Raw genomic sequence first — 27,572 nt, forward strand, 5'->3', positions numbered from 1 at the left:
TAGTACAAACAATTACAGCAACAAATGCTGGATCATTGTTCAGGCGTGTGCATGACTGAGGTTTCATAACAGTTTTTAACAACAGTTATGAAGAAACACATCACCAGAAACTAAATGGCTGATCAGATTACTATGTGATGCATCATGATGGTGGTGGGAATATTCAAGTCTGTGGGTGTTTTAATCTTCTCAATCTAAACACTTGCACTGAACTGACTCCACCCTACACAAGAAGAAGTAGCACTCTAATCTTGAGAGACATGATCCACTCTCTGGTTTCAGTTTTTTGATGGTTTGGTAGGATTTTAAATGCAGAACATGTATTTATGTAGTAGTATTTGTGCATTTGTTACATTTGTTGCACATTAAAAAAGGCACCTGTAAAATTCTGTCCAACTTTAAGCAAAACACATATTTCAAAAATAACTTAAAATATATTAATGAAACAATACTGCCCCCTGTTGCTTGAAATATGGAATTTTATTTGATAGCACTTCTTACAGAAAGAGACAACAAACCAAAGATAAAACCCCTCGAAAAACAAAAGCAAGAAAAATTAGAAGACATTGTCAGAAAAATCGATTTTTAAAATATCAGAAGAAAGATTCTTCTTCTTACACTTGTGACACTGGACTATATCTACACACTATATCTTGTTGATACATGTTGGTCATGTATAGAGTAAGACAACAGTCATGATCATTCAATGAAAGATTTGACTTTTTGTTTTGTTCACATATTTTTTCACTTTGCTGTTTTGCCAAACAAAAAGTTTTGAGACATGTCGCAGTCACAAGGTTTGGTTCTATGTCTGCATCATTTACAGTTACAAAGTTAATTATCAAACTGCACAGATTGAGAAATTCATTAATGATAGTTTATAGTCTAACAAAAGGGGAGAAAACCTCAACAGAAAGCGAGATAACACCATCACCCTCTGGTATATAAGCCTGCCGTTTAGCTCGTAAAACAAAGACCCAGAACTTCAACTCTCTAAATGTGATATTTGCAGCACATTTTATGTTTCTTTGATCATTTTTAAGTATAGTGGATCCAATCCCTTGGTGTAATGCTGGTGTTTGGGCATCTGAAGAATCTGGATGCAAAGTTGAAGGTTCTTGCTGAATTTCTGGTTAGGAAAGAAAAATCAACTCCGATCAGTACTTGCTTCGTACAAAAAGATAGCAAATGTCTTTTTTGTGGGTGTGTCTTAATTACTCACAGCATCCATAAAGCCTTTTGACACGAGCAATGTCATTGGTACTCATTTGGAAAGCATTTCCAAAATTAAGATTAGGATTGGACCTGGCAACAATCGTTGGCTGCCCATTCTTGGAGAAGCCGAATCTAAAAGAACAAACAACAGCACACAAACACACATATGCGGTTATATTAGGAAAACAGAGGAGAAAATGGGCCCATAAAGTATTTAACATTAAAAAGCCATTCCCCACTGAGTGTGTGCATGTTTTTGTTAGTCTGGATTACATTTTCTTGCAGAAAATGCAAAACATGTAAGGGAATATAAAACCTTACAAAGTCCCTCTCACACAGCAACTCACCTGCCATAGTGCATGACAGAGTTGAAGTCATAGGGAGTCTGCAAATTGTTGGTCTGCACTTTCACAAAGTTGTGCTGTTGTCCTAAACAGAAATTTCCAGAAAATATTACATGTTTTCATATGCTTCCACTTCAAAATCCATCTTCAGTCTCAGCTCTGTGAAGATGTATACATCGAAATGCTAGCTAATCTCTCCTGTGGTCATTTGTTTGATAGTCTTGGGACTAAAGAAATACAAACAAAATCTTCTATGCAGTGCTCGCTTGCAGTGTTTTATGTGCTGAGTTGGGAAAAGCACAGATTACTTGTAATATGTACACTGCTGTGAAACAGGAGGATGTCCCATTGTGTACTAAGTTAACTGTAACCAACATTTTTGGGTAGTTCAGCTGACCTGGGATGATGTTCTCGGTAAGGATCCTCACATGCTGATCTCTGTCAGAGCGGACCTGCTCGTGGTGGAAGCCCAGAGCATGAAGAACCTCATGTTGCACCGTCGACTGAAACAAGCAACCATTTCTCTGTAGGGAGATTTCCTGTCTTCCTCTCTGACGGCCCAGGTATGAATAACACCTGATATACACAATGACATCACTTAAAAAATAGATGGACTGTTCTATAGCCTAGCACTGTGCATCCTCCTCCTTCAGCTAGTCATGCTTAGGCTAAAGTACCAAAAAAAGAAATGACAGTAATCATGTGACCGACTTTGACACTGTGGCTCTATAGACACTGCTCGAACCACACTTAAGCTTTTGTACTTTAATATCTTAAATAATATTTTAAAATAAAAAACACACATATCCATTATCAACTAAAGTAAATAAACAGATAGCGGTCAAATCAATCTCAGAAGATTTTTAAACATCTGTCGTCCCTTAATCATCTAATAACCCACCAGATTCATCTACTCGCCTTGCAAGGTGCCAGTCTCTAGTTTTGGAACTAGTGGACCAAATAGTATGTGAAATAATTTAGAGCAGATGAATAAAATGCTCTTTACACTCCTATGCAACAGTATAAATTTCATCTAGTAGCAAACAAAAATAAAACTGGACATTTTAGAGTACAAGGTCAATGCAGAATGGTCCTTCAAGAACCTGTTTTGATGACACATACAGAATATTTGTAATGCAATCATTTTCAGAATTGCATTTTTGAAGGGTTTTGAGGGTGTGGGTGTATCAGTCCTGTCCTGCCATATAAATACAAGTACAGTCTAAGTACAGCAAGTGCATTCTCACCCTTGTCCAGAGAAGAAGTGAAGGAAATCTGTCTGGCTTGTACGCCAGACAAACCGGACGCAGGTGGAAGCGTGGAAGGTGACTAGGGCATTGATGATGACGTTGCGCTCTTGGCTGCCTGCAGATTCAAATATGAGTCTGATGAGGAGCTTCTTCAGTATTCAGGAACTTCAATATGTTTCAGCCATTTCAACTTGGCAGCATAAACAGTATTTACAATCTGTGCTGCTTCGAGGATCTCCGAGTTCCCATCGGAATGACAGGGCCGCCAAAATCTATCTGTCTATCTGTCTATCTATCTATCTATCTATCTATCTATCTATCTATCTATCTATCTATCTATCTATCTATCTGTCTGTCTGTCTGTCTGTCTGTCTGTCCACATATATGAGAGAGAAAAATTGAGAAAGTGACATTAAATGAAAACATAATTTGAAAATTGTGTGCATCTGTATATGTATCAATTCAGCATACTTATACAAATATGACTTTTCAGTTTAAATGCTTTTTAGTTAATCCGACAATAAAACAGAATAGTTAACAAAGCAGTATTTTTGGAAACCACTTGAGATATATATTATATATATTTATATAACATTGGGTTTTATTTAACTATTTTTATCCATCTCTCCTTTTCATAAAGTCTGTGTTTAATGGTAAAAGTTTGTACTGCTTACTGTATTCAGTGCCAATGGAGACAGGTACATAGACAAAGGGTCCAGTTTTAGGCCACTTGCAGCCAATGGCTGTGCATGGAACAGCATTCCTGGTAGTAGTGGGTACAATGTCACCATGAACCAACACTTTTGCTGCAGAACAACAAACAGAGAGTGGTTAAATGCTCGATACTTAGGCTGCCATTTGCTCAGTTATGTCAAAACAAACAACTTTATTGATCGCACAATTACAATGTTTGATAATAACACAAATAAAACAGCTGACTAAGACAAGCCAGTAAATGACCAAAAGGTTGATTGATCATTGTGTCTGTTGGGAGTCTATTGTATGTTAACATGTCAGTTCTCAGGGATCTTTCATTTTCATCCAGAATTTATATGTTAACAAAAAAGAGTTTTATTTTGTAAATCTTCACTTACTTGAGTTAGCATTGACTTTTTCAATGATCACTGAGGCGCCCAGAGACTCATCTGTGGATACAAGAGGAAACCAGCAGATTAACTTTAAGCTCTTATATTAAAAACACCTCAATATGTTGGAAGTATTTCATCACTGAACGCACCAGTTATATTTCTAATGACAGCAGCCCTCTGCAATAAAAAACAAGACATTTTCAACTTACTCTTAATCACATTTGAAATCACACTGACAAATGTTATTGTTGGCAAACAAAAACTATTATGTGAAAATACTTCAACTGTGTCACGCTTAAATGCTCATAACAAGCAGCCATGCCTGTTAAGCAGACATGGTTAGAATTACATGACTTTCACAGAACAGCCGGCAGTGTTGAACAACATTTAATGCCTTTGCTGGAAGAGTCAAGCTTACCAGACAAACGGCTGTCATTGACAGGCAGACGGAGAAGAAAAAAGCTGGATTCATGATGTTGGTCCTCTGCAGTTAACCTACAGTCAAAATCTGAACAGCACTGTTTAAAAAAGAACTTCAATGAATGTAACTGCTGGAATAGAAAGGCAAATAAGTGGGATACGGGCAACCAAACAGCTGATTCTGTTCATCTGGATGTTAACTTTTCTCCCAATGAAAATGCTGAACAGACAACATCCACATAAAGAGAATCAGATATCTGGGATTTCCCTACATAGAGGATTCAGCATGCAGGGAGATGATATGAGGAGGCTTACCTGTTGTACAAGGTGTTTGCTGGATGCAGCAAGTGTTCGGCTGCTCCATCTTTATAGAGAGCTCACACAGGGTGTGGCTGAGGTTTCAGGGCTGTCTTTTTAGTTATCAATCCATTAGTTTCTCTTTGCTGACGCCGAAACACTAAAGCAGCAACAAATTTCCAGGAAGGAAACTTCAATAAAAGACATTGCAAACATTTTTTGAGGCTGACGTAAACATTCAGAGCATTAAATAATTGCAATTAAAAGTTGCAAAGCCCAAAGAAATGCTGATGGAAATTAAATTTCAATCAGACTGGAATGAAATTCTTTTAACAACATAATATGTGGGTAAAATAGTCAATAACAACAACATTTTATTTCCTCACATGTACTCAATTTGCACCTTTGCCTCAGTTTGTAAAACATTTCATTGCTAGCTTACAAAATAAAGTTCTTCCTTCTGAAATTCAGTCAAGCATCACATTAAGGAAATACTCACATAAAATGCAAACACTGAATATGTGGTCTGAATGAAAGAAGATATGAAGTAAGGCGCTAGAGAAGGAAAACCAAACAATTCATCAGACCTTCTGGGATAAATGTTCCATAAATTAATTAATAATCATTTTAAAATCCTGTAACATTAGACAAATGGCAAACTATGAGTGATTTGTTGTGGGTTGCTGCGATGTCTTATATAATAGTTAGAGTTTAATATTTTGTGTAGATTGAGGTATTAAAAATAGCTTTTTGGCTATTTTTAATACCTCGGCTCCTGAGTAAGGAGAACTGTGTCTATCAATTCTCAGTAAGCAAGACACACATGAAAGAAGATTATGTATGAATAGATGAGAAATTTCAAGTGACAAAAGACTCAGTGCTACGTGAGACAAAGGGCTGGGATGGAAACCAGGAAGCAGGTTTTTAAGATTAGTTCTTGTAAATGAAGCTTCCTTGTGTGCAAGGAAGCACACAAGGTGTGGCCTCACAGCACTTCAAACCCTTGACGTGTCAGGTCAGGCATCCATAGAATAAAACCTGCACACATGCAGCTATGGCACATTCCTAAGTCAAACTGTGCTGAAAGATCTGATGAGTTCTTTAAGTGCCTATCTCAAAGCCAGCGTGACTGTGGTGCTGCCCAAAAGTTTCCAGTAAACACTCCCATTTAGATCACACTTCCCATACTGAAAGTTCATGTTGATGAACCAGTAAGACGAGCAGGTACAGTAACGTGTCCCTTTCCTTCTTTCCTTTCCCAGACACTAGTAGGAATTCAAAAAAACCTCTGTTTCCACATGAAAAGAATCTTCTAAGTGGATCAATTGTGGTCGCAAGGGTAGCTGTAGCTCAGGTGGTAGAGCAGATCAGCTACTGGTTGGAAGGTCGGTGGTTCGATCCTTGGTTTCCCAAGGATGAACTGCAGTGCAAACATTGTTGGGCCAAACATTATCCCCATGTTGCCCTACGATGCGTTCATCGGAGTGTAAATGTGTGTGAATGTTATTTGTTTACACTTGAGTTTAGAAGTTCTTGTGTGAATGTGGCATGTTGTATACAGCGCTTTGAGTACTCCAGGAGAGTAGAAAAGCATTATATAAAAATTAGTCCATTAACCAACGTGATACAGAGAAATAAATAGTTCTTTAATAAATAAAATGAACATTCAACACTGTTTCTCCATTTATTGATTTATATCTTTTATGAAATTGTTTTAAGCACAGCCTTTTTCAGGTTTCACACAAGGAAGCTGCATTTACAAGAACTAATCTTAAAAACCTGTTTCCTGGTTTCCATCCCAGCCCTTTGTCTCACGTAGCACTGAGTCTTTTGTCACTTGAAATTTCTCATCTATTCATACATAATCTTCTTTCATGTGTGTCTTACTTACTGAGAATTGATGGAGACAGTTCTCCTTACTCAGGAGCCGAGGTATTAAAAATAGCCAAAAAGCAGTAATGACACCCGGTTACGCCAATCGGAGGTCACTAAAGTCAATATTGAATCGGTGTGTAACTTTGCCAAAACAATGTGGGACTCTGTAGTTTTCTCTGGTCCCCTCCCCAATCAGACCAGGAGTGACATGTTTAGCCGCATGTTCTCCTTAAATTGCTGGCTGTCTGAGTGGTGTCCCAGAAACGATGTGGGCTTCATAGATAATTGGCAAACCTTCTGGAGGAAACCTGGTCTTGTTAGGAGAGACGGCATCCATCCCACTTTGGATGGAGCAGCTCTCATTTCTAGAAATATGGACAAATTTATTAAACCCCCCAAAATATGACTATCCAGAGTTGGGACCAGGAAGCAGAGTTGCAGTCTTACACGCCTCTCTGCAGCTTCTCTCCTCCTGCTACCCCCTCAAAAACCCATCTCCATAGAGACTGTGTCAGCTCCCAAACAGACAAAAAACAAACTAAAAACCAGCAACAAACAACTTAAACATAAACAATCACAAAGAAAGAACAATACAGTATCCACATCTGAACCAAAGAGTAATACAGTGAAATGTGGATTATTAAATATTAGGTCTCTCTCCTCCAAGTCTCTGTTAGTACATGACTTAATAATTGATCAACAAATCGATTTACTCTACCTTACAGAAACCTGGTTGCAGCAGGATGATTGTGTTAGTTTAAATGAATCAACACCCCCAAGTCATTCTAACTACCAGAAACCTCAAAGCACAGGCCGAGGGGGAGGTGTGGCAGCAATTTTTCACACCAGCCTATTAATCAACCAAAGACCCAGACAGACTTTTAATTCATTTGAATGTCTTATGCTTAGCCTCGTCCACCCCAGCTGTAATTCAATTCAATTCAATTTTATTTATACAGCGCCAAATCACAACAAAAGTCGCCTCAAGGCACTTTATATTGTACAGTAGATCGCACAATAATAAATACAGAGAAAAACCCAGCAATCATATGACCCCTATGAGCAAGCACTTTGGCGACAGTGGGAAGGAAAAACTCCCTTTTAACAGGAAGAAACCTCCGGCAGAACCAGGCTCAGGGAGGGGCGGGGCCATCTGCTGCGACTGGTTGGGGTGAGAGAAGGAAGACAGGATAAAAGACATGCTGTGGAAGAGAGACAGAGGTTAATAACAGATATGATTCAATGCAGAGAGGTCTGTTAACACATAGTGAGTGAGAAAGGTGACTGGAAAGGAAAAACTCAATGCATCATGGGAATCCCCGGCAGCCTACGTCTATTACAGCATAACTAAGGGAGGATTCAGGGTCACCTGATCCAGCCCTAACTATATGCTTTAGCAAAAAGGAAAGTTTGAAGCCTAATCTTGAAAGTAGAGATAGTGTCTGTCTCCTGAATCCAAACTGGAAGCTGGTTCCACAGAAGAGGGGCCTGAAAACTGAAGGCTCTGCCTCCCATTCTACTTTTAAATACTCTAGGAACAACAAGTAGGCCAGCAGAGCGAGAGCGAAGTGCTCTAATAGGGTGATATGGTACTACAAGGTCATTAAGATAAGATGGGGCCTTATTATTTAAGACCTTGTATGTGAGGAGCAGGATTTTGAATTCTGGATTTAACAGGAAGCCAATGAAGGGAAGCCAAAACAGGAGAAATCTGCTCTCTCTTTCTAGTCCCTGTCAGGACTCTTGCTGCAGCATTTTGGATTAACTGAAAGCATTTCAGGGAGTTTTTAGGACTTCCTGATAATAATGAATTACAGTCGTCCGGCCTGGAAGTAATACATGCATGAACTAGTTTTCCAGTGTCACTTTGAGACAGGATATTTCTAACTTTAGAGATGTTGCACAAATGGAAGAAAGGAGTCTTACATATTTGTTTAATATGTGCGTTGAAGGACATGTCCTGGTTAAAAATGACTCCAAGGTTCCTCACAGTGTTACTGGAGGCCAAGGTAATGCCATCCAGAGTAAGAATCTGCTTAGATACCATATTTCTAAGATTTTCAGGGCCGAGTACAATAATCTCAGTTTGATCTGAATTAAGAAGCAGAAAGTTAGCGGCCATCCAGGTCTTTATGTCTTTAAGACATTCCTGCAGTTCAACTCATTGGTGTGTGTTATCTGGCTTCATGGACAGATAGAGCTGGGTGTCATCTGCATAGCAGTGTAAATGTATGCCATGTCTTCTAATGATGCTGCCTAAGGGAAGCATGTATAATGTAAACAGAATTGGTCCTAGCACTGAACCCTGTGGAACTCCATAATTGACCTTAGTGTCTCCTGAAGTCCTTCTGAATATTTGAACATGACAGTTTCCGTGTGAAGTATTCCTAGCTCCGTAGTTCTTTAGTATTTTCTGAGTTCCAGTTCTTAGGTTTTGTTTTGTGTTTACCATTATTGCATAATGTGGTAATTTACTCCAAACTGTGGTGTATAAAGATGGACAGTGTTGATATGGGTAGCACTGTGGCCTCACAGCACTTCAAACCCTTGACGTGTCAGGTCAGGCATCCATAGAATAAAACCTGCACACATGCAGCTATGGCACATTCCTAAGTTAAACTGTGCTGAAAGATCTGATGAGTTCTTTAAGTCCCTATCTCAAAGCCAGTGTGACTGCGATGGTGCCCTAAAGCTTCCAGTAAACACTCCCATTTAGATCACACTTCCCATACTGAAAGTTCATGTTGATGAACCAGTAAGACTAGCAGGTACAGTAACGTGTCCCTTTCCTTCTTTCCTTTCCCAGACACTAGCAGGAATTCAAAAAAACCTCTGTTTCCTCATGAAAAGAATCTTCTAAGTGGATCAATTGTGGTTACAAGGGTAGCTGTAGCTCAGGTGGTAGAGCAGATCAGCTACTGATTGGAAGGTCGGTGGTTTGATCCTTGGTTTCCCAAGGATGAACTGCAGTGCAAAACACTAACCCCAAGTTGCCCTACGATGCGTTCATCGGAGTGTAAATGTGTGTGAATGTTATTTGTTTACACTTGAGTTTAGAAGTGCTTGTGTGAGTGGGTGAATGTGGCATGTTGTATACAGCGCTTTGATTACTCCAGGAGAGTAGAAAAGCGTTATATGAAAATTAGTCAATTAACCAAAGTGATACAGAGAAATAAATGGTTTTTAAATAGATAAAATGAACATTTAAACACTGTTTCTCCATTTATTGATTCTTATCTTTTATGAAATTGCACAGCCTTTTTCAGGTTGCACACAAGGAAGCTGCATTTACAAGAACTAATCTTAAAAACCTGTTTCCTGGTTTCCATCCCAGCCCTTTGTCTCACGTAGCACTGAGTCTTTTGTCACTTGAAATTTCTCATCTATTCATACATAATCTTCTTTCATGTGTGTCTTGCTTACTGAGAATTGATAGACACAGTTCTCCTTACTCAGGAGCCGAGGTATTAAAAATAGCCAAAAAGCTATTTTTAATACCTCGATCTACACAAAATATTAAACTCTAACTATTATATAAGACATCGCAGCAACCCACAACAAATCACTCATAGTTTGCCATTTGTCTAATGTTACAGGATTTTAAAATGATTATTAATTAATTTATGGCACATTTATCCCAGAAGGTCTGATGAATTGTTTGGTTTTCCTTCTCTAGCGCCTTACTTCATATCTTTGTTCATTCAGACCACATATTCAGTGTTTGCATTTTATGTGAGTATTTCCTTAATGTGATGCTTGACTGAATTTCAGAAGGAAGAACTTTATTTTGTAAGCTAGCAATGAAATGTTTTACAAACTGAGGCAAAGGTGCAAATTGAGTACATGTGAGGAAATAAAATGTTGTTGTTATTGACTATTTTGCCCAAAGGTAATTATGTTGTTAAAAGAATTTCATTCCAGTCTGATTGAAATTTAATTTCCATCAGCATTTCTTTGGGCTTTGCAACTTTTAATTGCAATTATTTAATGCTCTGAATGTTTACGTCAGCCTCAAAAAATGTTTACAATGTCCTTGATTGAAGTTTCCTTCCTGGAAATTTGTTGCTGCTTTAGTGTTTCGGCATCAGCAAAAAGAAACTAATGGATTGATAACTAAAAAGACAGCCCTGAAACCTCAGCCACACCCTGTGTGACCTGCTAGTCTTAGAAAGTGGAGTTCCAAAGATCACTCTTAAACTCAGAGACGGAGAAAAATAAATGCTAAAGATTTGAAAATCAAAACCATACACAAAAGTCCAATTCGATCAGATTAGAAATACAAATCTTTAACAAACTAATAGTGATTTAAACTACATTAGCTAATGTTTTTGACGCTATTGGAAGAAAAAACAGAAATAAGCAGACACTTTATAAGTCACAGCAATGTATACACGTTATGGGCACAGTTTGAACTTTTGACATATTTCATGAATTGTATTTTAAATCTGTGTCACTGATTTGTGTCATGAAATTATGCCTCCATCTTTCTGTTGCAGCAAGAAAAGTCTTATTTACAGCAATAGTGGCAAACCACGCAACTGAAGCAGCAACGCCTCTGTGTGAGCGCACTGTCACATCATAGCATTGTGGGACGCCACTTGACGCCCCACTAATTGGGGAGCCTTGTGATGGTTTAGCATCGTTAGATCAAGTTCAGTGTTGGTGTTTAATTGATACCGGGTCCCAAGTGTCAATAATATCGGAGTCATTCTATTCTCGCTATCTTTCTCATAGAGAACTGTTCTCTATAAAAGAAGAACTAGACATTGAAGGTGCAGCGGGACAAAAGGTACCATATGTGGGGTACATTGAGGCTAAAGTTCAGTTCCCTGAAAGTGCTTGTGGCACAGACAAGTGTTTCAACATCTTAGCATTAGTTAGTCCAGATCAATCATACAATGATAAGTTTTCTCTTCTTGTGGGCACAAATGTGTTAGGTCCCATGATACAAGACTGTCAAAAAAAGGGTGGAGCAAAGTTCCTGCAGACTCTACCCATTGACACCAACTGGGTCATGGCATATACCGAATGTTTCAAACAGGCTGACCCCCAAGCAGACGAGGTCAAAGCCCTCCGTGCTGCACTCTCCAGCAAGGTACCGGTGCATTTGAAACCAGGTCAGGTGTATACTTTGAAAGCCATCTGCCACACTAAACCTGGGAGTGATAAATTTCAGGCTCTTGTGTGTAGCTCGGAGGACACACCCACACCAGGGGGGCTTATCATCTATGACCAGATAGTTGATGTAAAACCTATGTCCCACTGTAAGTTTAAAGTTGCGGTCAAAAATGCCTCTCGGCGGGGCATCACACTGTATCCTGGGACAGCTATTGCTGAGTGCTCCCCCATTGATTGGGCAGTTCCCGTTGCACTCTCTGATCTGAACCCCCAGCCCAAAGATGCTCCTCTGCAGGCACATTCCCTGCTAGCTTCTCACCGCGAAGACGGTAGCCAATCTGCTGTGCCTCTTGGCCTTGATTTTGGGGACAGCCCGATATCACCACAATTTAAAGAGCACATACAGGCTAGAATTGTCAAAGAAGCATCAGATGCTTTCTCGTAACATGATCTTGATGTTGGTAGTGTGACGGGGGTCAGTCATCGCATTGAGTTAGAACCTCATGTCCCATTCAAAGAGCGGACAAGACGTGTTTCGCCCGCTGATTTCAATGACTTGAAAAGACACCTCCAAGACCTTTTGGCAGCAGGCATTATAGAGGAGTCACATAGCCCCTATGCCTCTCCAGTAGTGCTTGTTAGGAAAAAGAATGGGGAACTGCGAATGGTTGTAGATTATCGGAGACTAAACAACTTCACCAAAAAGGACGCATAACCATTGCCTCGTATAGAGGAGACGTTCACTCTGCTCTCTGGTTCAAAATGGTTCACTGTTTTAGATCTCAAGGGCGGGTACTATCAACTTGAAGTTGAGCCATGTGATCGACCCAAGACAGCATTTACAACGCCGTTTGGAACATGGCAATTTCGGAGGATGCCTCAAGGCTAACTCCCCTGCCACGTTTCAACGGACTATGGAGAAAGTGATGGAGGGAATTAACCTCCAGGAGGTTGTTGCATTTCTAGATGACCTCATAATCTTCTCCAACTCACTGGAAGAGCATGAAGAGCGGGTGATGCAGGTCCTTAAGCGCATTGCTGAGTTTGGTCTGAAGTTATCCCCTTCTAAATGCAAGTTCTTCCAAACCTCCGTGAAATATCTGGGGCATGTAATATCTGCCCAGGGGATCCAGCCTGACCCAGACAAAATTACTGCTGTGAAAGACTGGCCATGCCCACAAACTGCCAAAGAGCTTCGGTCATTTCTAGGTTTCACGGGGTATTACAGGCGGTTTGTGAGGGATTATTCTTGCATTGTCAGGCCTCTCAATGACTTGTTAAAGGGAGAACTAGCCCCCAGGCATAAAGGCCAAAAACATTGGCAGCGAACAAAGTCACCCTCACTTGGGGCAAAATGGACCCCTGCTTGCCAGGCTGCTTTTGGCCTTATTGTTGAAAAACTGAAGCAGCAACGCCTCTGTGTGAGCGCACTGTGACATCATAGTATTGTGGGACGCCACTTGGTGTTCGCTCGCTCTGTGGTAGAGTATCACTTCCTGTTCCTGCTCAAACACAGTGGTGTTTCTGAGTAGCTTATCTGCTTAGCAATTTAATTAAAAAATTTTAGATACATTCTTTTTTCATAGTATAATCTTCTCGTGCTTCATCAGAAGCACAATCTCTGTGTGCTCACGACCTAATTTATAGCCAAAGTATTCACTCAATGTCTCTGTACTGTTTCGCTAGCTTAGCTTAGCTCGTAGCCGACTCGTTAGCACCATGGCTACTTCACCTGTCCCTCCTGCACTTTCTTGCTCATTGTGTCAGATGTTTAGTTACTCTGTAACCCAGTGTTAATTTGGTTGTCTGATATTGTGTGATATTCAGTATATATGTATATATCTATATTGGGTGTTCAGTTATAAAATGTTCTTCAATGATTTTGAGTTTTTTTTTTTTTATTGCTATTGGTTTGCGGCTGCTTTACGACAGTCGACTGTGGTAGTACATCCTAGCGGGAGGGGCTATGAGCTCACGTGGCTTGTAGCTGTGCCAGAGAGCAAGCTTGGGTGAGCTAGCGGGGAATATCGCCTTCTGCAGTAGCCTTAAAAAAAGACTATTGTTTGTTCTCCTGCCAGGTAAAAATCTGTTTTGTATGTATATTTTACTATTCCATGTGTTATCATGTGTTTGCTATGATGTGATGTGTAGTAATGGTTATTAAGGTGCTAATCGCTAATCGGGGACAAGCTAGCAAGCTCGACAATTAGCTGCCATGCTAAGCGGACGTTGGTAGCCAAGTTCGTATGTCACTGTGGGGTTATGAGCTCACGTGGCTTGTAGCTCTGCCAGAGAGCAAGCTTGGGTGAGCTAGCGGGGAATATCGCCTTCTGCAGTAGCCTTAAAAAAAGACTATTGTTTGTTCTCCTGCCAGACGCCTTACTGCTGTGCTGCCTTACTGCTGTGCTGCCTTACTACTGTGCTGTCTCGCTGGTGCCATTAAAGGACCGGCGGCTGCCATCCATTCATCCATCCGGACCTCGATTTTATGGACCAAAGTACTCACACATGCCCGTACTCAGTGCCATACACTCTCTTTATTTTGCTGGCCAGCTAACACCATTGTTTTTTTTTTTTCTTTTTGCATTCACAAAGACTATCCAAAGACATTTTGGTTATTGTCAAATAGACACTCTCTGATTACGGACTGAGGAGGTTGTGGTGTTACAACCCCAGGACTGAGAAAAAAGGACTCTTTACATAATATATTCACTTGTCTCCTGGTTAGGAGAAGTGACTATTGATGGAAATATTTTTTCTTCTTCTTGTCTTTGTTTGTATTGTATCCCAGAGAAGTTTTAAGTTGTTCAGGTTGAAACATTTGCACTTAAAGTCTGTTAAGTTTCCTTTGATGTATCAGTGTCAAGCTGATGTTTAAGAGGGTATGTTAAGGACAGATGTGCTCCAGTCCATCAATCCTTTAAAGTGCTGGACACCGATGGTAAATTGCCATCAGACCCTAAATAAATTGTCCTCTGCTGTTATCCATATTGCTTCACTCATTCTTTTGTGAGTAGACGTATTGGTTACAACTCCTCGGCCTCCTTTAGCAGTAATGATATCTGTAACAAATGTAGCATGTTTGCAGCTCTGGAGGCCAGGATTACTGAATTGGAGACTCGGCTTCGCACCCTTCATTCAACCGTAGCTAGCCAGGCCCCTGTAGCTGGTACAGCCGAAGATAGCATAGGCCCCGCTAGCTGTTCCCCAGCAGACCCCAAGCAGCTGGGGAAAGAGGGCGGCTGGGTGACGGTGAGGAGGAAGCATAGTCCTAAACAGAAGCCCCAGGTACACCACCAACCCGTTCATGTGTCTAACCGTTTCTCCCCACTCGGCGACACGCCTGCCGGGGGTCAAACTCTGGTAACTGGTGATTCTGTTCTAAGACATGTGAAGCTAGAGACACGGGCAACCATAGTCAATTGTCTTCCAGGGGCCAGAGCAGGCGACATTGAAGAAAATTTAAAACTGCTGGCTAAGGGTAAACGTAAATTCAGTAAAATCATAATTCACGTCGGCAGTAATGACACCCGATTGTTACGCCAATCGGAGGTCACTAAAATCAATATTGAATCAGTGTGCAACTTTGCAAAACAATGTGGGACTCTGTAGTTTTCTCTGGTCCCCTCCCCAATCAGACCAGGAGTGACATGTTTAGCCGCATGTTCTCCATTGCTGGTTGTCTGAGTGGTGTCCCAGAAACGATGTGGGCTTCATAGATAATTGGCAAACCTTCTGGAGGAAACCTGGTCTTGTTAGGAGAGACGGCATCCATCCCACTTTGGATGGAGCAGCTCTCATTTCTAGAAATATGGACAAATTTATTAAACCCCCCAAAATATGACTATCCAGAGTTGGGACCAGGAAGCAGAGTTGCAGTCTTACACGCCTCTCTGCAGCTTCTCTCCTCCTGCTACCCCCCCAAAAACCCATCTCCATAGAGACTGTGTCAGCTCCCAAACAGACAAAAAACAAACTAAAAACCAGCAACAAACAACTTAAACATAAAAAATCACAAAGAAAAAACAATACAGTATCCACATCTGAACCAAAGAGTAAAACAGTGAAATGTGGATTATTAAATATTAGGTCTCTCTCCTCCAAGTCTCTGTTAGTACATGACTTAATAATTGATCAACAAATCGATTTACTCTGCCTTACAGAGTTGCAGCAGGTTGCAGTAGGATGATTATGTTAGTTTAAATGAATCAACACCCCCGAGTCATTCTAACTACCAGAAATCTCGAAGCACAGGCCGAGGGGGAGGTGTGGCAGCAATTTTTCACACCAGCCTATTAATCAACCAAAGACCCAGAAAAGCTTTTAATTCATTTGAAAGCCTGATGCTTAACATTGTCCACCCCAGCTGTAAAACTCAGAAACCAGTCTTACTTGTTATCATCTATCGTCCACCTGGGCCTTACACAGAGTTTCTCTCTGATTTCTCAGACTTTTTGTCTGATTTAGTTCTCAGCTCAGATAAAATAATTATTGTGGGTGGTTTTAACATCCATGTAGATGCTAAAAATGACAGCCTCAACATGGCATTTAATCTGTTATTAGACTCAATTGGTTTCTCTCAAAATGTAAAAGAACCCACCCACCACTTTAATCACACTCTAGATCTTGTTTTAACATATGGCATAGAAACTGAACATTTAACAGTGTTTCCTGAAAACCCTCTCCTGTCTGATCATTTCCTGATAACATTTACATTTACAATAATTGATTACACAGCATTGGAGAGTAGATTTATCACAGTAGATGTCTTTCTGAAAGCGCTGTATCTAAGTTTAAGAATATAATCCACCCACTGTTATCATCTTCAATGCCCTGTACCAACTTAGAGCAGAGCAGCTATCTGAACGCTACTCCAACAGAAGTCGGTCATCTTGTTAATAATTTTACCTCCTCACTACGTACGACTCTGGATACTGTAGCTCCTGTGAAAACTAAGGTCTCTAATCAGAAGTACCTGACCCCGTGGTATAATTCTCAAACACGTAGCCTAAAGCAGATGACTCGTAATCTGGAGAGGAAATGGCGTGTCACAAATTTAGAGGATCATCATTTAGCCTGGAGAAATAGTTTGTTGCTTTATAAGAAAGCCCTCCACAAAGCCAGAACATCTTACTATTCATCACTGATTGAAGAAAATAAGAACAACCCCAGGTTTCTCTTCAGCTCTGTAGCCAGGCTGACAAACAGAAAGAGCTCTGTTGAGCCAACCATCCCTTTAACGTTAACTAGTAATGACTTCATGAACTTCTTCAGAAATAAAATTTTAATCATTAGAAAAATTACCAATAATCATCCCACAGATGTAATATTATCTACAGCTACTCTTAGTACCATTGATGTTAAGTTAGACTCTTTTTCTCCAATTGATCTTTCTGAGTTAACTTCAATAATTACTTCGTCCAAACCATCAACGTGTCTTTTAGACCCCATTCCTACAAAACTGCTCAAAGAAGTCCTGCCATTAATTAATTCTTTAATGTTAAATAAATAAATAAATTTTTATTTATATAGCACCTTTCAAGACAAAATCACAAAGTGCTGCACATAAGATTACAAGTCATAAAAAGATTTTAAAAGAGAAAAAAAACAGGCAAAAAATTAAGCAAAAGCAGTTTTAAAAAGGTGAGTTTTGAGTTGTTTTTTAAAAACAGCTACTGAGTCCACAGTTCTTAATGTTTGGGGGAGAGAGTTCCACAGTCTCTGGGCCACAGTGGCAAAAGCTCTGTCACCATTAGTCCTCCTCTTAGTATTTTTATAGCAAGTAAGCCCTGATCAGATGACCTCAAAGACCTGCTGGGGACATCGAGCTGTAGCAGATCAAAGATGTAGGCCTGTGCCAGTCCGTGCACAGCTCTGTAGGTCAAGACCAGGATCTTAAAATCGACTCTAAATTTAACAGGAAGCCAGTGTAACTGAGATAACAATGGTGTCACATGTGAGTACTTCGAGGATTTTGTCAAAAGCCTCGCTGCAGCGTTTTGCACAACCTGCAGACGATCCAGAGAACCTTTGCTTAGACACATAAAAAGCGAATTACAATAATCCAAGCGTGACGAAAAAAATGCATGTATAGCAATCTCCAGTTCAGAGCGAGATAACATCGGGCTTAGCTTAGTCACATTGCTTAAATGATAAAAACAAGACCGAACCAGAGATTTCACATGCCCATCCAATGTGAGACTCGAGTCAAAGGTGACACCTAAATTCCTGATAGAGGATTTAACATAGAGTGAGAGAGGACCAAGGGCTTTCACTATCTGCGATAAAAATCTATCAGGGGCGCATACGAGGACTTCGGTTTTCCCCTCGTTGAGTTGGAGGAAATTTGCAGCCATCCAACGTTTGATCGAATCTAAGCAATCATTCAGACGCTGACGCTTAGATAAATCCTCGGGCATAAAAGAAACGTACAACTGAATATCATCAGCATAACAGTGATAAGAAATGTCCTCAAAAGAGCCCATTATATGCTGGAGGGGGAGAAGATATATTAAAAACATTAAAGGCCCCAAAACTGACCCTTGAGGGACACCATAAGTAAGGGAGGTAGAGGATGACCTAAAATCGGAGACTGCCACAGAAAAGGATCGGTGATGGAGATAAGAGGAGAACCACTCTAATGCAGTTCCAGATACACCAACCCAATTTTTCAGCCTTTCAATGAGGATGTGATGGTCAACTGTGTCAAAGGCTGATGTGAGGTCCAACATGAGTAGAACAGAGCATTTTCCTGCATCATTATTTATCAAGATATCACTTGAGACCCTAAGAAGAGCTGTCTCCGTGGAGTGAAATTGACAAAAACCGGACTGAAACTTATCGTAAATGCCATGTTTATCTAGAGCTGCCATAAGCTGCTTAGCCACAACCTTTTCTAGAAGCTTAGCAATTAATGGTAATTTAGAGATAGGTCTGTAGCTGCTCCAAAGAGAGGGGTCAAGCTGAGGTTTTTTTAAAAGTGGGAGAATAGCAGCGTTTTTAAAATAAACTGGAACTATACCAGACGCCAGTGAAGAGTTGATTAAAGTGAGCACACATGGGCCAATAGACTGGAAGACATTTTTGAATAATGATGCAGGTACAATGTCAAGTGAACAGGAGGATGCTTTTACTAAAATCACTAATTTCACCAGCTCAGGCAGTGAAACAGGAGAGAAAGTATCCAAGATAACGGGCTGAGATGGGGTAGAGATCGAGATAACAGGTGCTGAATGTGAAAAATTAATTCTCACGTTATGAATTTTTGCAAGCAGAAAAGAGAGAAAATTTTCACAATATGATCAACCTATCTCTAATAATCAGCTATGTACCACATGCCTTCAAGCTGGCTGTAGTTAAACCTTTACTCAAAAAGCATCTCTAGACCCAGCAGTCTTAGCTAATTATAGGCCAATCTCCAACCTTCCGTTATATCAAACATCCTTGAAAGAGTAGTTGTCAAACAGCTAACAGATCATCTGCAGAGGAATGGTTTATTTGAAGAGTTTCAGTCTGGTTTCAGAGCTCATCACAGCACAGAAACAGCTTTAGTGAAGGTTACAAATGATCTTCTTATGGCCTCTGACTGTGGACTCATCTCTGTGCTTGTCCTGCTAGACCTCAGTGCAGCGTTCGATACTGTCGACCATAATATCCTATTAGAGCGATTAGAACATGCTGTAGGTATTACAGGTACTGTGCTGCAGTGGTTTGCAGTTTGTACATGTAAATGGAGAGTCCTCTTCACACACTGAGGTTAATTATGGAGTTCCACAGGGTTCAGTGCTAGGACCAATTCTGTTTACATTATACATGGTTCCCTTAGGCAGCATCATTAGAAGACATAGCATACATTTACACTGCTATGCAGATGACACCGAGCTCTATCTGTCCATGAAGCCAGATAACACACACCAATGAGTTAAACTGCAGGAATGTCTTAAAGACATAAAGACCTGGATGGCCGCTAACTTTCTGCTTCTTAATTCAGATCAAACTGAGATTATTGTACTCGGCCCTGAAAATCTCAGAAATATGAACACACTGTCACTACCCAATCCGTACCGGAAACCCGATCCGTACCACGCATGTGTGAAAGGCTTCTACTTCCGGTTGAAGCATTTTACGATAGTTATGGGTCAGAGTATCTGTTAAGATGTTAAGAATATTAAGTATATCTTAAAATGTTTGCAATAATGAAGCATTTCAGTACAATGTAGACAAAAACTAAAACTAAAACGATAGTTACGGATCAGGACTCTCCGATCCTTACCGCGCATGTGCAAAGTCGGACCGTACAAATCGGGTCTACCCGATCCGTACCGCGCATGTGCAGATGTTTTCTTCTTCTTCTGTTCGTTTAATGGCAGTTTACTCCACAGTGTACGAGGATACCGCCACCTGCTGACCGAGCAAATGAACCCTATTATAAACTGAATTTTCGTCATTTCAAATGCGTGTTAAATTTGATTTAGTGATAGTCGAGTGTGTTTATGCTTGTCTGTGAGGAGAAGATTGTTGGAATAGTGATGATGATGTCTGCTATCACTGTCAATTGTCAGTAAACACTTAATCTGGCTGATGAATCTTCATGTGACACATTGCTAAGTCAATATTATTAAGTCTGTAATTAGGCGCCATTCTTCTTATTTTACGGCGCTGTTGTTCAATCGGGGAACGCTCTCTGTTGAGGAGAAAAGCATGAATTTGTTTGTATACGGATTATCCATTGTTTAAATGTCCCGGTAGTTGAAAAGGAGGCAGAGCTGTTGAGAAATGCTAGGAGCTAACTGGGCATTCAAATATATTGAATGTCACAATGTTGGCAAAGACAGGAAGCGACGTAAGATTTGCGCATGCGGGGTACCGATCGGGTTTCTGGTACGGATCGGGTAGCGACACGCACACCTTCCAGGTGTCAGGCTTGACCAGCATCAGTGGCGTCCAGTGAAGCAGGCATGGTCGTGAGCCACAGGTGGCTTTGCAGGTGGCTGGGCAGGTGTCCTGGTCCCTGGTGTAGGTGAGGCCACTCTGGCCAGCACACTGACCTCAAGCTTCGCAGGACTCCCACGTGCCTCGTCCTCCATCTGCAGCTTGGTCAGAATAGTCTGGACTTCCGCCACTTCCATACTTTCAGGGACCGCCAGTGGGGGTTGCGGTGGTACCAGCCAGGACCAGATCCAAGCTGCCAGATTCTCCTCCTCCATATGATGCTTGGTCATATGCCTGCTCCTGTTGTGTGCCCACGAGTTTGGCCACCATTCGGGCCAGCACCTTCCCTGGCTGATCCAGGCTCGGGTCTTCCGTGCCACCCCACTCCTGTAGCTGTAGATAATGTTAAATCTGTGACATGATTATGAGTAATTCTTTCTCTAATGATTAAAATTTTATTCGTGAAGAAGTTCATGAAGTCATTACTAGTTAACGTTAAAGGGATGGTTGGCTCAACAGAGCTCTGACTGTTTGTCAGCCTGGCTACAGTGCTGAAGAGAAACCTGGGGTTGTTCTTATTTTCTTCAATCAGTGATGAATAGTAAGATGTTCTGGCTTTGCGGAGGGCTTTCTTATAAAGCAACAAACTATTTCTCCAGGCTAAATGATGATCCTCTAAATTTGTGACACGCCATTTCCTCTCCAGCTTACGAGTCATCTGCTTTAGGCTACGTGTTTGAGAATTATACCACGGGGTCAGGTACTTCTGATCTGAGGCCCTTTTTTTCTATAAGGCAGAGTAAATCGATTTGTTGATCTATCATTAAGTCATGAGCTAACAGAGATTGGAGGAGAGAGACCTAATATTTAATAATCCACATTTCACTGTTTTACTCTTTGGTTCTGATGTGGAAACTATTATTCTTTCTTTGTGATTTTTTATGTTTAAATCATTTTTTTGCTCGTTTTTAGTTTGTTTTTTTGTTGTATAAAGTGCTTGAGTTCCCAGAAGAGTAGAAAAACGCTATATAAGAACCAGTCCATTTACCATTTACCATCAAACAAGACATGAATGCCATTCCACCAACTTGCTAGCATTCTCTTATTAGTAGGTTAATGAAAGGGACTCGCACACTGAGGCCTTCTCTTAGCCCGTTGATTCCTCCTGGGATTTTCCCACAGGTTATAAGGGGCTCTCAGAGGTGCCTTTTGAAACCTTAGTGTATTGACTTAAAGACTCTGTCACTCAAAACTGAGTGAGCTGCATTGGAAGCATGGAAGTGTCAGCTTTTGAACCACAGCCATTTGCTGATGAGAGCCAGTGTTCATTCACTTTGTCCTGTTGGAGCATTACGCATGTATCTAGACAGGACTAAGGTGTTTAGGAAAGCAACCAGCTCTTTGTGTCCTGGGCTCGCTCTCACAGAGGGAAGCCTCTGTCACACTAGCAGAGAGCACTAGAACTGAGAGCAGATATAACACCCCAACACAAAACAGATTGGCATCTCTAACAATGGATATGACATGAGTCAGATATGGCATGTAATGAAGGAACCATAGTGAAGGTGGGTCACAAAGCAACTTGGAGAACCAAAGCTCTGGCAATATGTTTTTAGACTGCAGCTGAACGTTGTTCCAAGATTTATCACTGCTCATTGTTTTTGTTCCCCAAGTGTCCTTGATGTCTAAACCTTTGTTATGTTTAAACCATCAGGCCAGATGAAACTGTGCCTCTCACTAGAGCAGGGCCAAAAATATTTATCACGATATACATTTGAAAATTTTTTGATAACGATATAACTGACCATATAATTGACACTAGACAAAATACTTTACAACTCCACAACTTTATTAGTGCAAAAAACCCATCAATGTATTTTCACTTAAACAAGCAGCTGTTTTTTATGTGCATTAAAGTTATATAAAAACGTAACAGTGCAAATGCAAATTCCTCGCTGACAGTTTAACCAAAAGGCGTTTCCAGTGGAAACTGGCCGACATATCCTCAGCATAACCATGTATAACATCCACAAAACTTAAAAAGAGGTTATCCACACACAATACGGTAATATTATGTTGAAGCACAGTACGTATCACTCCGCGAGGCTCCGCCTACGATAGCCGTAATGCTCCGACCATCCATCAAGTGGTGCGGCTTCGTAGCTTAGCAAAGTCGTACTGAAACATTTGACAGATTTTCGAGCGCCGTGAACATAAAATCGTTTCGAGGTCAGTAAACACAACCAGAATTCATACATAAGGCACACGGGATTATAAGGGGCTCTGTCGATTTTCAGAAAAATCAAAGGATTGATTTTAGGTGTGCCGTATTTTCCAAAAACACGGTAATAACGACGGCCCGCTAGCATGCTCTACCAAAAATGCTGCTTTGTTGTGTATCTGACGGACGAAAGCTAAACCAGTTCTACACCACTGAAGTTGCAGCATTTTAACAAACCACTTCTGGTTCATCTGTTTCATTCAACGATACACTTTCGCCCTTCTTATTCTGCGTCGCCACCATGCTTTTTCTGCCATGTGCGTATGAAAACAAAGGCACTGCGCATGTGCGTTTTACCCATATTCTATCGCCATATTTCATTTTCTTATCGTTGCCCAACATTATACCGGTATTACCGTGAACAGTATGATATGGCCCAACCCTACCTCACTTATCATCAGACCAGCAAACAGGGAGAAAAGCTAAGCTGGCAGCCAGCAGCTCCTTAAACATCACCTTTGAACATGCTTGACAGCTTGCTCCTTGTATAGTTATTTAGTCAGAGAGGCAAAGCCAGCATGAACTAGTACAAACAATTACAGCAACAAATGCCGGATCATTGTTCAGGCGTGTGCATGACTGAGGTTTCATAACAGTTTTTAACAACAGTTATGAAGAAACACATCACCAGAAACTAAATGGCTGATCAGATTACTATGTGATGCATCATGATGGTGGTGGGAATATTCAAGTCTGTGGGTGTTTTAATCTTCTCAATCTAAACACTTGCACTGAACTGACTCCACCCTACACAAGAAGAAGTAGCACTCTAATCTTGAGAGACATGATCCACTCTCTGGTTTCAGTTTTTTGATGGTTTGGTAGGATTTTAAATGCAGAACATGTATTTATGTAGTAGTATTTGTGCATTTGTTACATTTGTTGCACATTAAAAAAGGCACCTGTAACATTCTGTCCAACTTTAAGCAAAACACATATTTCGAAAAGAACTTAAAATATAATAATGAAATAATACTGCCCCCTGTTGCTTGAAATATGGAATTTTATTTGATAGCACTTCTTACAGAAAGAGACAACAAACCAAAGATGAAATCCCTCGAAAAACAAAAGTAAGAAAAATTAGAAGACATTGTCAGAAAAATCGATTTTTAAAATATCAGAAGAAAGATTCTTCTTCTTACACTTGTGACACTGGACTATATCTACACACTATATCTTGTTGATACATGTTGGTCATGTATAGAGTAAGACAACAGTCATGATCATTCCATGAAAGATTTGACTTTTTGTTTTGTTCACATATTTTTTCACTTTGCTGTTTTGCCAAACAAAAAGTTTTGAGACATGCCGCAGTCACAAGGTTTGGTTCTATGTCTGCATCATTTACAGTTACAAAGTTAATTATCAAACTGCACAGATTGAGAAATCCATTAATGATAGTTTATAGTCTAAAAAAAGGGGAGAAAACCTCAACAGAAAGCGAGATAACACCATCACCCTCTGGTATATAAGCCTGCCGTTTAGCTCGTAAAAAAAGACCCAAAACTTCAACTATCTAAATGTGATATTTGCAGCACATTTTATGTTTCTTTGATCATTTTTAAGTATAGTGGATCCAATCCCTTGGTGTAATGCTGGTGTTTGGGCATCTGAAGAATCTGGATGGAAAGTTGAAGGTTCTTGCTGAATTTCTGGTTAGGAAAAAGAAATCAACTCCGATCAGTACTTGCTTCGTACAAAAAGATAGCAAATGTCTTTTTTGTGGGTGTGTCTTAATTACTCACAGCATCCATAAAGCCTGTTTACACGAGCAATGTCATTGGCACTCATTTGGAAAGCATTTCCAAAATTAAGATTAGGATTGGACCTGGCAACAATCGTTGGCTGCCCATTCTTGGAGAAGCCAAATCTAAAAGAACAAACAACAGCACAAAAACACACATACGCGGCTATATTAGGAAAACAGGGGAGAAAATGGGCCCATAAAGTATTTAACATTAAAAATCCATTCCCCACTGAGTGTGTGCATGTTTTTGTTAGTCTGGATTACATTTTCTTGCAGAAAATGCAAAACATGTAAAGGAATATAAAACCTTACAAAGTCCCTCTTACACAGCAACTCACCTGCCATAGTGCATGACAGAGTTGAAGTCATAGGGAGTCCGCAAATTGTTGGTCTGCACTTTCACAAAGTTGTGCTCTTGTCCTAAACAGAAATTTCCAGAAAATATTACATGTTTTTATATGCTTCCACTTCAAAATCCGTCTTCAGTCACAGCTCTTTGAAGATGGATACATCGAAATGCTAGCTAATCTCTCCTGTGGTCATTTGTTTGATAGTCTTGGGACTAAAGAAATACAAACAAAATCTTCTATGCAGTGCTCGCTTGCAGTGTTTTATGTGCTGAGTTCGGAAAAGCACAGATTACTTGTAATATGTACACTGCTGTGAAACAGGAGGATGTCCCATTGTGTACTAAGTTAACTGTAACCAACGTTTTGGGTAGTTCAGCTCACCTGGGATGATGTTCCCGGTAAGGATCCTCACATGCAGATCTCTGTCAGAGCGGACCTGCTCGTGGTGGAAGCCCAGAGCATGAAGAACCTCATGTTGCACCGTCGACTGAAACAAGCAACCATTTCTCTGTAGGGAGATTTCCTGTCTTCCTCTTTGACGGCCCAGGTATGAATAACACCTGATATACACAATGACATCTCTTAAAAAATAGATGGACTGTTCTATAGCCTAGCACTGTGCATCCTCCTCCTTCAGCTAGTCATGCTAAGGCTAAAGTACCATTTTCAGAATTGCATTTTTGAAGGGTTTTGAGGGTGTGGGTGTATCAGTCCTGTCCTGCCATATAAATACAAGTACAGTCTAAGTACAGGAAGTGCATTCTCACCCTTGTCCAGAGAAGAAGTGAAGGAAATCTGTCTGGCTTGTACGCCAGACAAACCGAACGCAGGTGGAAGCGTGGAAGGTGACTAGGGCATTGATGATGACGTTGCGCTCTTGGTTGCCTGCAGATTCAAATATGAGTCTGATGAGGAGCTTCTTCAGTATTCAGGATCTTCAATATGTTTCAGCCATTTCAACTTGGCAGCATAAACAGTATTTACAATCTGTGCTGCTTCGAGGATCTCTGAGTTCCCATCGGAATGACAGGGCCGCCAAAATCTATCTATCTATCTATCTATCTATCTATCTATCTATCTATCTATCTATCTATCTATCTATCTATCTATCTATCTAGCTAGCTAGCTATCTAGCTATCTATCTATCTGTCTATCTGTCTATCTATCTATCTATCTGTCTGTCTGTCTGTCTTGAAATAGAAAAATTGAGAAAGTGACATTAAATGAAAACATAATTTGAAAATTGTGTGCATCTGTGTATGATATCAATTCAGCATACTTATACAAATATGACTTTTCAGTTTAAATGCTTTTTAGTTAATCCGACAATAAAACAGCATAGTTAACAAAGCAGTATTTTTGGAAACCACTTGAAATATATATTATATATATTTATATAACATTGGGTTTTATTTAACTATTTTTATCCATCTCTCCTTTTCATAAAGTCTGTGTTTAATGGTAAAAGTTTGTACTGCTTACTGTATTCAGTGCCAATGGAGACAGGTACATAGACAAAGGGTCCAGTTTTAGGCCACTTGCAGCCAATGGCTGTGCATGGAACAGCATTCCTGGTAGTAGTGGGTACAATGTCACCATGAACCAACACTTTTGCTGCAGAACAACAAACAGAGAGTGGTTAAATGCTCGATACTTAGGCTGCCATTTGCTCAGTTATGTCAAAACAAACAACTTTATTGATCGCACAATTACAATGTTTGATAATAACACAAATAAAACAGCTGACTAAGAAAAGCCAGTAAATGACCAAAAGGTTGATTGATCATTGTGTCTGTTGGGAGTCTATTGTATGTTAACATGCCAGTCCTCAGGGATCTTTCATTTTCATCCAGAATTTATATGTTAACAAAAAAGAGTTTTATTTTGTAAATCTTCACTTACTTGAGTTAGCATTGACTTTTTCAATGATCGCTGAGGCGCCCAGAGACTCATCTGTGGATACAAGAGGAAACCAGCAGATTAACTTTAAGCTCTTATATTAAAAACACCTCAATATGTTGGAAGTATTTCATCACTGAACGCACCAGTTATATTTCTAACGACAGCAGCCCTCTGCAATAAAAAACAAGACATTTTCAACTTACTCTTAATCACATTTGAAATCACACTGACAAATGTTATTGTTGGCAAACAAAAACTATTATGTGAAAATACTTCAACTGTGTCACACTTAAACGCTCATAACAAGCAGCCATGCTTGTTAAGCAGACATGGTTAGAATTACATGACTTTCACAGAACAGCCGGCAGTGTTGAACAACATTTAATGCCTTTGCTGGAAGAGTCAAGCTTACCAGACAAACGGCTGTCATTGACAGGCAGATGGAGAAGAAAAAGGCTGGAGTCATGATGTTGGTCATGCAGTTAGCCTACAGTCAAAATCTGAACAGCAAAAAAGAACTTCAATGATTGTAACTGCTGGAATAGAAAGGCAAATAAGTGGGATACAGGCAACCCAACAGCTGATTCTGTTCATCTGGATGTTAACTTTTCTCCCAATGAAAATGCTGAACAGACAACATCCACATAAAGAGAATCAGATATCTGGAATTTCCCTACGTAGAGGATTCAGCATGCAGGGAGATGATATGAGGAGGCTTACCTGTTGTACCAGGTGTTTGCTGGATGCAGCAGGT

The 27,572-nt window shown here is 40.3% G+C and overlaps 2 protein-coding genes across 4 annotated transcripts; both read right to left on the reverse strand.

Moving 5' to 3' along the window:
* Window positions 1-783: 783 nt before the first annotated feature.
* On the reverse strand, window positions 784-27,572 carry LOC148106012 (high choriolytic enzyme 1-like). Of its 3 annotated transcripts, XM_087839442.1 has the most exons (10): window positions 27,539-27,572; window positions 4,316-4,415; window positions 4,047-4,074; window positions 3,904-3,954; window positions 3,484-3,615; window positions 2,807-2,924; window positions 1,957-2,135; window positions 1,563-1,644; window positions 1,223-1,347; window positions 784-1,129 (listed from the first exon to the last, which is right to left on the reverse strand). In XM_087839442.1, coding segments are annotated over exons 2-10 (771 nt in total). In that variant the 5' UTR covers window positions 4,370-4,415; window positions 27,539-27,572; the 3' UTR covers window positions 784-1,127. The 3 variants fall into 3 exon arrangements, with proteins under 3 accessions (XP_087695568.1, XP_087695566.1, XP_087695567.1); XM_087839440.1 differs by lacking the exon at window positions 784-1,129 and having other exon boundaries at window positions 1,215-1,347; XM_087839441.1 differs by lacking the exons at window positions 784-1,129; window positions 27,539-27,572 and having other exon boundaries at window positions 1,215-1,347; window positions 4,316-4,446.
* Window positions 24,557-27,284, reverse strand: LOC148106013 (high choriolytic enzyme 1-like). Its single transcript, XM_087839443.1, has 8 exons — window positions 27,231-27,284; window positions 26,962-26,989; window positions 26,819-26,869; window positions 26,399-26,530; window positions 25,684-25,801; window positions 25,298-25,476; window positions 24,905-24,986; window positions 24,557-24,689 (listed from the first exon to the last, which is right to left on the reverse strand). The coding sequence occupies exons 1-8, from the start codon at window positions 27,282-27,284 to the stop codon at window positions 24,557-24,559; spliced, it is 777 nt and encodes a 258-aa protein (XP_087695569.1).

The sequence above is a fragment of the Neolamprologus brichardi genome, chromosome 3, assembly GCF_056152115.1.
Source record: "Neolamprologus brichardi isolate AB-2024 chromosome 3, ASM5615211v1, whole genome shotgun sequence".
Classification (NCBI taxonomy): domain Eukaryota; kingdom Metazoa; phylum Chordata; class Actinopteri; order Cichliformes; family Cichlidae; genus Neolamprologus; species Neolamprologus brichardi.